The sequence below is a fragment of the Pygoscelis adeliae genome, unplaced genomic scaffold (genome assembly GCF_000699105.1).
Source record: "Pygoscelis adeliae isolate BGI_AS28 unplaced genomic scaffold, ASM69910v1 Scaffold270, whole genome shotgun sequence".
NCBI lineage: Eukaryota > Metazoa > Chordata > Aves > Sphenisciformes > Spheniscidae > Pygoscelis > Pygoscelis adeliae.
Window position 1 is genome coordinate 1,067,640 of NW_008823916.1, and position 10,736 is coordinate 1,078,375.

The following is a 10,736-nucleotide window of genomic DNA, read 5'->3' on the forward strand; positions in this document are numbered from 1 at the left end:
GCTCAGGGGACAGCCTCGGGGGAGCGGGCCCTGCGGCAGGCCGGAGGCGCCGCGACCGTGTGCCTTGAGCGAAAGCCCCCGAACCCCGCCGGTCGTCGCGCTGCGTTCGCCGGCGTCGCTGCCAGCCCGTCCGGAACCCTGCAGGAACAGGTCACAACGCGGATTTTGCAGCTTCACCCTGTTATTTTAACTTGTTAATGACACAAGCTGTGAACTAATTGCAAGCGAAACCCCTCGTCTCACCACGCATCCTAACTAAAAACTGCGGAGTGAGAAGCGAGGCTACGGCAGGAGATTTTTTTTGAGTATAAGGAACCCAAACTCAGACAATTCACAGCGTTTTATAGCTTGGTCCTCAGCTGAGGCTTTCTGTCAGACCCTGCTCTGCGTCAGGGGAACTGCCTCGGGAGGCACTGGCACGCAAGAACAACCCGCTGTTAAGGAAGCTTCCATGAAGGCACGGCCGAGTGCGAGATCAAGATAAAAGTGCAGCAGTGAAAATAATTTCACGTTACGAAGGCGCATGCTGGCGTTCCGATAAAAGGGGTTTATATATGAAAAGAATGTCGTACAAATCATCTTTCTAAAAACCGAACCTCACTTAAAACTAAACAAAATCCCCTCCGCCATTGTTCTCTAATGAAAACACTTGTTTTAAGGGTAGCTTTTTATGTTAACTCTCTGGTGTCTCTGGTGTCTGTGCTGCTCCCTCATCCTTCCCTAAGCAAGTCTTTTGACATATTTCCAAGGAAAATAAGAATAATGGATCAGGTATCCTATGTTTCATTTTTAAAAATCGTTTTAAAATACAGATTTTTTCATCCTTAAGAGGAAGGTTTCTGATCTACATGGCAGCGCCCCGGCTTCTGCTTCCCCAGCCGAGATACATGCTAAGAATAAAAGGGAAGCGTATTCAGTGCCAGCGGCAGCAAGTGCCTGGACTGTCACTGCTCCCCGGGTGCCAGGGATGTGCTATTCATCCTGCCACCGTTGAGCCAAGGATCAGATCCCAGCTTGGTACTTGGAGATTCTGCTACGCCACTGAATCCCTTCCTGAAATGCGGGCTCTAAAGGACTGTGAAGTGCAGCTGATAAATTGTTTTTTCCGTCTCTCTATGAACATAAAGAACTTTTCTTCATCGCAGTTGTCTTCTTCCGCTTAAGCAAATGGTAAACTGAAATACAGCGAACCTTTCCGCCTGAAACGCTCCCGAGGATGAAGCAGGCAAACCCAGCAGGGAAGCGAGAGTGCTGCACGCATGCAGCCATTATTCAGAAAAAGCTGTCTGTTCACATCCCTCTCTTCATTTTGAAGACTAACTACCTCCTTCTCTCCCTCTAGAAGAAATGTTTTCTTCCCCATTTCTTTTAATGGCTAAGCAGTGCAATAGCAAAGGTATTGAAACCCAGTCTACTGAATAATAACTTAATGATGTGAACCCTGTTCTGTTCCCTTTTGAATGGATTGCTGCTTTAGCAAGAGAGCTGCTGGGGTCTGCTCCCTGCTGTGAGGGATGTGAGGATGGAGAAACCTGGATTGAAGCTGCACGGCAACCAGAGCGGTATAAAACTGAACCAGACTACAAGAATGAGGTCAACGCTGCAAGACTGTGAAATAAGGAGAAATTATATGCAATTAAGCTAAGTTCAAGAACTAATAGTGAACGCTTGTAGTATATATTAACGAATGTTTGGAGTTGTCTGTTAACTCCATTATTGCTAATACCTGCTAGGACACTGCCGCGTCGAGCTGTGTTTAATTTGCATGCTGAAGCATGATGCAGCATGGCAGAGGTTAATGAAATAGAGTGGCGTAAAATCTTCGCTGTGTGTTTTCAGTATGTACAGTCATTCCCAGAACGAGTGGAAGCTGACAAATCATTCCTTCTAGTTTCACTTTCTGGCAAACGTATGAAACCTTGAAAATCTATTTTGGCTATCTAGAAAAGCAGAGTAAAACAACCACATTTATTTCGTTCGTATCTGATGCCACATCTGAATGCAGGTCTCCAGAGGTGATATATTAATGTCCTAAAGCGTTGCGCCATCTGGTTCCTCTTTTGATGCGCAACATTTTGAATGCTTGGTTTAATCTCCCTGGGTTTCAGTAAATTATGTAAACTCGGAGGCTTGGCAGCGGGAGATGGGCACCATGAGGAGATGATTCAGTCATCAATATCTATTGGGCTTCCTTATTGCTGCCATTACACTTCTTTCAGTTCTACTTACAAATTTTGCAAGTGAATAATTCATCGCCCTAGGAGCTGCAAGTTAGTTTTGGAATTTGCCCACTCTGAGATTAGCTATGATGACTAATCCATCCTTTCCAAACGTGGAAAAGCTAACTGGGCTTCTTTTTTCCAGGGTTGGGTGATAAACCAGAAGTAAACCGCATGTATATGTAACTGCTGGTGATGACATAAATCACATTTCCTTTTTTCTTTCAGGACAGAATCGGAGCACCTTGGAATAGATGCGAGTACAAGACTTTGCACCGGCTAAAGCTGCCTTGGAAAGCCATGGCTGCCGCCCCTCATCTCAACTCGGATGCACTCCGAGAGGTCCTGGAGTGCCCCATTTGCATGGAGTCCTTCACCGAGGAGCACCTGAGACCCAAGCTCTTACACTGCGGGCACACCATCTGCAAACAGTGCTTGGAGAAACTCCTAGCAAACAGCATTAACGGGATACGGTGCCCCTTTTGCAGCAAAATCACACGGATCACAAGCTTAGCTCAGCTGACTGACAATCTTACTGTGCTGAAGATCATAGACACCACCGGACTGGGGGAAGTGGTGGGTCTTCTCATGTGCAAGGTCTGTGGGAGAAGGTTGCCAAGGCACTTTTGCAAGAGCTGTAGCTTAGTTCTGTGTGAGCCCTGCAAGGAGACATTGCACATGCCCCAAGGGCATAGAGTCATTGCTATCAAAGAGGCTGCTGAAGAGCGTAGGAGGGAATTTGGGACGAGGCTTGCCAGACTTCGGGAGCTCATGGGTGATCTGCAGAAAAGAAAAGCGTCTCTGGAGGGTGTTTCGAGAGACCTGCACTCTAGATACAAAGCGGTTCTGCAAGATTACAGCAAAGAAGAGCGCAAGATCCAGGAAGAACTGGCCAGGTCACGCAAGTTCTTCACCACCTCTTTGTCTGAAGTGGAGAAGGTAAATAATCAGGTAATGGAGGAGCAAGCTTATCTGCTGAACTTAGCAGAAGTGCAGATAATGTCTCGCTGTGACTATTTCCTTGCCAAAATAAAGCAGGGAGATATAGCTCTCTTGGAGGAGGCAGCAGATGAGGAAGAACCAGAACTGACAAACAGTCTCCCAAGGGAGCTGACTCTTCAAGAGGTTGAACTCCTTAAGGTGAGCCACGTGGGACCACTGCAGATCGGGCAGGTGGTGAAGAAACCCCGGACCGTTAACATGGAGGAATCGCTCATGGAAACTGCAGCATCCTCATCAGCATCATTTAGGGAGCCTGACTTGGTGCAAGAAGAGGCCAGCTGCACACCGAATTCCTCACCAGCCAAGCCAAGGATGCCTGAAGCAGCCACGAGCATCCAGCAGTGTCACTTCATCAAGAAGATGGGCTCCAAGGGCAGCCTGCCAGGGATGTTTAATCTCCCCGTCAGCCTACACGTCACCCTGCAAGGAGAGGTGCTTGTGGCAGACCGAGGCAATTTCCGAATCCAGGTTTTTACCCGCAAGGGCTTTCTGAAGGAGATCCGCCGGAGCCCTAGCGGAATCGATAGTTTTGTATTGAGTTTCCTTGGAGCAGACTTGCCCAATTTGACTCCCCTTTCTGTCACCATGAACTGCCATGGCCTGATAGGTGTGACTGACAGCTACGATAACTCTGTCAAGGTCTACACCATGGACGGCCATTGCGTGGCGTGTCACCGGAGCCAGCTAAGCAAGCCCTGGGGCATCGCCGCCCTGCCTTCTGGGCAGTTTGTAGTGACCGACGTGGAAGGAGGGAAACTCTGGTGTTTCACGGTGGACCGCGGCATGGGGGTAGTGAAGTACAGTTGCTTATGTAGCGCAGTGCGCCCAAAGTTTGTCACCTGCGATGCTGAAGGGACCATATACTTTACTCAAGGGCTGGGGCTTAACCTGGAAAACCGGCAGTACGAACACCATTTAGAAGGAGGCTTTTCAATTGGCTCCGTCGGCCCAGATGGGCAGCTGGGACGCCAGATTAGCCACTTCTTCTCCGAGAATGAGGATTTCAGGTGCATTGCTGGCATGTGTGTCGATGCCAGGGGAGACCTCATTGTTGCTGACAGCAGCCGTAAAGAAATCCTGCATTTTCCTAAAGGAGGTGGCTATAATATCTTAATCCGGGAAGGACTCACCTGTCCCGTCGGTATCGCCATTACTCCCAAAGGGCAGCTGCTGGTGCTGGACTGTTGGGATCACTGCATTAAGATCTACAGTTACCATCTGAGAAGATACTCCACCCCTTAAAGGCATGTCTCTAGGTAAAGCCCCTTTTGGCAGCAGAGATTCTTCCGGCCTTACTGCAATCTGATAGGAACCGATGTCAAGCGTTCAGGAAGATTGTGCCATAACCGAGGGGGGTTTGGCACAGCGGCTGTCGTGTTTTGCGTTTAGAAACAAAATAGCTTACGTGGTGGTGGTCTGCTTTTTCTTCTTCCTTTTTATATAAAATCCGTACAATAAAAAAGAACAAGTGTGAGGGGAAGGATCCACCCTTCTGGAGTATTGGTTCCTTGCTAAATGACTGGTCACTCCATAAACCTTCTCACCTCCTTTTGCCACATCTCCTACACTTCCAGCTTCAACCACTGTATCCTTCTTCGTGCCATAAACACTGACTGACTGCTCTAAATCGCCTTCCCTTAGAGGACTAGAGAGGCAATCCTCTTCTCGCTGTGGTACTCGCAAGGAACTGGGTAGCAGTTGTCTGGGCAACTACTAGAGAAAGCAATTTCTGATTGCAGCACTGCATAAAACAAAATAGCCCTCTTAAACTGCGGGGAGATGGAACTTTACTTTCAAACTGACGAGGGAGGGTTTTCTCTCCGTTTTTCTGGTATTCAGGAGATCGCCCCTGTTGTGCCATTTGTGAACCGTGTCTGTTCAATGTGAAGTGAGTACTGTGCAGTCATGGGAGACCGAGCTGAGCCAGAAAACTGCCCTCTGATGGCAATAGGGTTTTTATTACTACTAAGAGTTCTGCTAGGTAGAAGGGGGTAAAAAGGGAGGGGGCTGGAGGGAAAAAAAAAAACAAACCCAGGGGAAACCTATGGTTGATATTCACTGTTGTTTTATTATTAAATGTATCCTGGAAACTGTCTTTGGAAGGTATGTCTGGTATCAAAAGCTTCAGGGGGAGGGGGGAAGGGCTGGGGGAATAAGACTGGGAGATTGTAATAAATGGGATTAAATGCAACATATTGTATGTTCACCTGCACTTCAGTATTCTGCATTCCAGACCATTGCGTTTAGCAATAGGTTTCCACTCATCTGCACTTCGTACGTGCAAGCTGCTCACTGCTGAGATGGGGATGGGGGGGGGGGCTGTTTCGCTTTTATTTTTTTAATACTTGGAAGCACGGCCATTGGTGCATTACCTTTTTTTCCCTTGCACAGCAAAACACTACATTCCTCAGATTTTTTTTTTTTTTTTTTACAGCACCAGCAGGCACCAGAGTTCATGTTCATCACGGCTTTGGGCCAAATGAAGCACAAAACTGCAGCCGTGTGAACCAAGGCCCCCGCAGCGCTACTCTCCTGGCTGATAAATGTGTACCTCGGTGTGGTGCTGCTCACCTAGAATAGTTTATTGAAGGAAAGATGCACTTAAATAGGGCACAGCGGTAGCATGTTAATCTGCCACAGATAATAGTTACACTGCAGTGCATTTATTTGTTGCTATCAACAACATAGTTGCAAATTTGGGGGCACGACAGACTATAAAAGCTGATTTTACAGTGGCTGCCATGCTACAGCAAATTGTTTGCTACTTGTGCTACTACATGTATGCAACAGGTGATTTTTTTTTTAAAGTCCCATATACCTTCCCCTAGCAAAACAGCAAAGTAAAATAGGCTTCGGAACCGCCGCCGCCCCAAGCCAGTTGTTCGGCAGTTACAGGTTTTGCAGAAGAAGCACTGGGGGCAGATTTTGGGGGGATTTGGGTTTTTTTTTCTCTCCCTGTTGTGCTCAGCCAAAGCGCTGAAGAGGGCCAGCACAGCAAACACCCAGCTGTGTGATGGAGGTGCCCCTCCATCAGGGCAACTTTCTCTCTCTCTCGCTATAATTCACTGGAAAAAGCTTTCGGAGAAGGGAGTAGGAGCTAAGACGCTAGCACGGTGGATGGTGCTGAGGGAGCCCAAGGGAATTGAACCCCCCTTCCCTCCTGAAGCTGCTCTGTGCGTTTGCCAAGGCTACCAACTTGCACGTAATTATTTACATTCTCTGCTTCTCTTTTGCTGGGTGGGAGGGGGCAGTCGCCTAAGGTATGTAACAGCAATTTGGGGAGCCGATCTCAACTTGCATGTATGTTTTTGGGAGATGACGACTATTAGTGGGCCCTTCTGCAGTTAATTACATTGTAACTCAAGGCATTTTTTCCAGTATTATGGTAATGGCGGTTCCTCTCCTATTGATCTCTTTTAAACATTTCTCCTGTTTCTAAGAACTGCTCCAAGCAGGAAGCTACCGTGGACCTGAATAATTGAAGCAATATTATCTATGATAATATGTACCTCTGTCATTTTCTGTTCCAATGGATTATTTTTTTTCTTGCAATAAACATCACACTACTAGCAATAACATTTCCTGGAGTGCTTGAAGGGACATAAAAGCTGGTCCAGTAAACTGAGCAGTTGGTTACCCCAGCCTGTTCCTGGTTACACAGTTCAGAAAAAAGCGTCTGTCATCTGTTTCTCACTCAGAGATTCAAGAAAAATAACACTACCCTGCGATGCACTGGTGGGCCAGGACACTGCGATCGGCACCTGGGGGGGTGTGCCGCCTGCGGCTCTTCTTCTGGACTTGGGTTTCGGGCCGAAAAGGAAAAAAGAAAACCTGCTGTCCCTCACCCAGGGTATGCACGTCCCGTGACAAAACTCGATAGTGACTGCGAGATGATTTTGCAGAGCCGTATTTCTTGCTGTGGTGCCCCCACACAATGTTCTGATCGTCTGCCAAACGAGATGAAATGGAGTAATTAAGGATTGTGATGAAATAGTTTGGCTTCTGCTCTCTACCTGGAGAAAGAGCTTGTCTGGTTATACGTATGTGTTTGGTTTTTAAAGATTGTGTAATAAAGGAAAAATTGATTCAATTAAAAGCGCATTGCAAATGTCTCATTTTCTTATTAAAAACACTTCATCTCCTCCCTTTGGTGGCAGATTGTTTTTTACGGCCAGTGGGGATTAGACTTGGGAACACAATGGCTACGAGACCCCTTTTATGCCATCAGGTCGTGGAGGATAAATCTGATCTCCTTGGCAGGTCTCACGTAACTTTATCTGACACTTCCCTACCCACCTCATAAACAAATACTAGAGTTTCGTACCTGAATTCACGACGATACTCCCACAAGGGCAATATCTTACTTTTCACCGTAGCTGATACCTGATGTTTTAAAGGTCTGGTCCAAATTCACTGGCACCGAGCGCTCAGTAACGGGACGTGGAAGCCTGGCCGCAGGCTCCATCACCCATGTCCCTGGCTCACCAAGGGGCTTTCTGGCTCAGCTCTGCCCCGCTGTAGAGGTGACGTATTTGCTGGGGCTGGTAGGAGCGCTGCTGTGAGGGTTCACCTATTATTCTGGATAATTTTGCTAAATGCTGCAAGCAATCGTATTAGAAACAGCGTATTTAGGTGGAGCCAAAGGAGAGCTAAGCGGTTTGTCACTCAGCATTCAAAGGTACCAGTACGTCAGCAGCACGTGCAGGCTCTCCCCTGGTCCTGCTACCCAGATGGGTTTGCTGATCTGGGTGAAGGTTTTTATCACGTGGGCTCATCTCGGATGATATGAAGCAGCTCTTTAAACAGATCCGAGCTGCTGGTTTATCAAACGTATACGATCCTTGCAGAACAACTGCCGTGCCGGTGCTGTTAGACTTACCCTGCCGGTTTATGAGAAGTTACCATTTCTTAGGGTAGCGGCAACTAAGCCGCGAACATTTGTTCTGGGCAGCGACCGACAGCCAGGGTTTCTAAAGGGCTGAGGGGGAGAGCCTGTTTCTTAATCAAAGGGGGCAGAGCTACAAAAGTAAAAATAAAGCCAGATGCTTCAAGTCTTTTCTATTGTATAGCTTAAGTGATTTTTCTGGGTCATTACTCAATGTGAGGATTTAAAGTTATTTCATTTTGCACAACTAATTACTCTACTTGCCTGGCAATTTTGGATTACAATGAGCAGTGCATAAGGTCATTTAGCAGACTGAGTCACAGCACATATTTTAGTCTAAACTAAATTTCATGGCAACCAGCTAGATTGTTTTTTCCTCCTACGAACAAAATGTCAAAATCTGAGGTTTTGAAATAAATATAATGACATAAACCGCGAGCAGTAAGAGTGTTACAAAGGTAACAGAGTGGTTGTTTATAGGAACAGATCTCAAGGTCAGGGAAATTCTATATGCTTTACTACTGACGAAGCAGGTATAAGGGAAAGCCATTATCTCCTTTAATAGATGCAAAGCTTGCCTTACAACTTTCTTAATGCACCTGATTGTGTCCAGGAAATGAAAACTAAAGGTTCCCGTGGACTAGTTCAATCTTAATTGTGTTACGGCAGTACCAGATCTGAAGGGAGATGAATGAGACCTTGAGAGGGCAGAAGGGATCCACAGACCCTACTCAGAAGAATATGGACCGCTATTTTAGCAGAGTTTGAGGCTGTATGCTTAAAGTGGCTTGTATTTTATGAAGATCTTTTGTCTAAACTGCTGAGTTCACAAGAAAGCATGAAAACTGTAACTTCTTAAAGGTAAATACAACCAACGACATATGGTCCAAGAGAAGAGAAGCAAGTATTGGGGGAGCTGGTGGGCGGAAAGCCTTAGGGAATGTGATAGGACCTGTCGGGGCACAGCCCTTCTGTGGACTATTTTAATGTAAGAGGTGTTACTGAGAAGGAACCTCTTTCACACCCGCAGCAGCCACTTTCAAGGCTCAGCTTGCTGAGCACCCAATGTGGCCAGGTAACCTCAGCCAAGGAAACTCCATCTAGAGATCACAGGAAATTCAAGAAAAACAAACATTTCACTCACTGCAGACCCAAAGCACTGCTGCAACCTAACAGTTGGGTAGTGAAACCCCCTGAGCCTCCTCCTCCTGTGCACAGCGCATCCCGAGCCCATCAGCACCTCTCCCCACTCCCCAGCTGCGCATCTCCCCGGTCCTCGGTGGCAGGGGAGAGGAGCTCCTGCAAGCCTGCGTGCTCCTCCGTGACAGCACACCACCGGCACGCCATTCCTTTTTCCAACTCTTCCCAGCTGGAGAACAGAAGTCTCCCACACTGAGGCTCAGCTAGTCTGCACCATGTGAAGGAAAAGAGTTGTTCACTCTAATGCTTGACAAGACGAGACCCTATGCTGATAACATCTCCATTTTCTGTAAGTGCCGGAGCACTTACAGACATTTGTTCTGCATTTTGTGTATCGCAGTGGGAACAAGCAAGCTAGAACAGCTCTTGGGGAAATCCCACCGGGGCTGTCAGATTTTGCTATCAGAGCAGCTCTTCCCTCTCCCTAACCAAGCTCTCCTCCTCCTTCTCGTCCAGCCAGACCGAGGGGCCACAGAGCAACCAGGTCTCTGATAAACCTCTAGCAGGGACTGAAGCAGTCCCTGGCAGGTGGATTTGCTGGATGGATTTACTCTTTCCTCCTGTACATTTTGTGAGTGTCTTTGTGGTGGGTTGACCCCCATCCTCTACCTCCAGTTTTATCCCTGAGCATGGCATTACACGGTGTGGAATAGCCCAGTTTGTGTCAGCTGTCCTGGCTGTGTTCCCTCCCAACCTCTTGCGCACCCCAGCTTATTCACCGCGGGGACAGCGTGGGAAAGAGGAAGACCGGACGCTGTGCAAGCACTGCTCAGCAGCAGCCGACACGCTGGGGTGTTATCAACAGTGGTTTAGCCACAAATCCAAAGCACAGCACCACAGGGGCTGCGACGAAGCCAGTTCGCTCCATCCCAGCCAGACCCACCACATTCTTACACGCAACAGGAGGTGGCCAGGGGCATCGCGTTTGCCCCAGCTGCCAAACGAAGATGCTCACACAATTGGTACGAACTTAACGAGGTGCCGTCAGCGTTAAATGCTGGCTTCGATGGGGGAGAAAGCCGATGCGGGCTCCCGTGGCACAGATCAATGGCCGGGTCGATCTCAAGGTCCCTGGTTGGAGGCCACTCCGATGAATTAAAGCATTGCTTGGCTGCACAGAGCCAGAGCAAGCAGCCCCAAAAAAACAGGCTTTTAATCACGCTGCATGAAATAAAATTGGGTTTTGGTTTGGTTTGCTCATGGGCTAACACGGTTCCTAGAGGGGAGCCTGGGGGATGTTTCCACGTCTGCCCTGGAAGGAGCGTGGTGCTCAGTGTGCCACAGCCGCGCGGGCAGACAGCCGTGCCTCCCTGCCTCTCTGCCGCTCTCGTTTGCAGGACACACTCCTGCAAATCCTTAGGAACAAGGGTGGGAGGCTCCCTCGCCTCCCCCCCCCCCCCCCACACCTCCCCCACTTTCCGGGGGCAAGG

General features: G+C 48.2%; 2 protein-coding genes across 3 annotated transcripts in view; one reads left to right on the forward strand and one right to left on the reverse strand.

The window, feature by feature from the left end:
• The window catches only part of ASTN2 (astrotactin 2), a 308,249-nt gene that overhangs the window by 117,170 nt on the left and 180,343 nt on the right, over positions 1 to 10,736 (reverse strand).
• Positions 1,442 to 7,306, forward strand: TRIM32 (tripartite motif containing 32). 2 transcript variants are annotated; one of them, XR_663397.1, is made up of 3 exons: positions 1,442 to 1,593; positions 2,448 to 5,109; positions 5,656 to 7,306. XR_663397.1 is itself a non-coding variant. In XM_009319291.1 (2 exons), exon 2 carries the CDS (start codon positions 2,520 to 2,522, stop codon positions 4,461 to 4,463), a length of 1,944 nt encoding a protein of 647 aa, XP_009317566.1. In that variant the 5' UTR covers positions 1,442 to 1,593; positions 2,448 to 2,519; the 3' UTR covers positions 4,464 to 5,420. The 2 variants fall into 2 exon arrangements, 1 of the variants encoding a protein (XP_009317566.1); XM_009319291.1 differs by lacking the exon at positions 5,656 to 7,306 and having other exon boundaries at positions 2,448 to 5,420.

Bases quoted from the DNA above. Each gene is read 5' to 3' on its own strand.
- TRIM32 (XM_009319291.1), top strand. From the start codon at position 2,520: ATGGCTGCCGCCCCTCATCTCAACTCGGATGCACTCCGAGAGGTCCTG.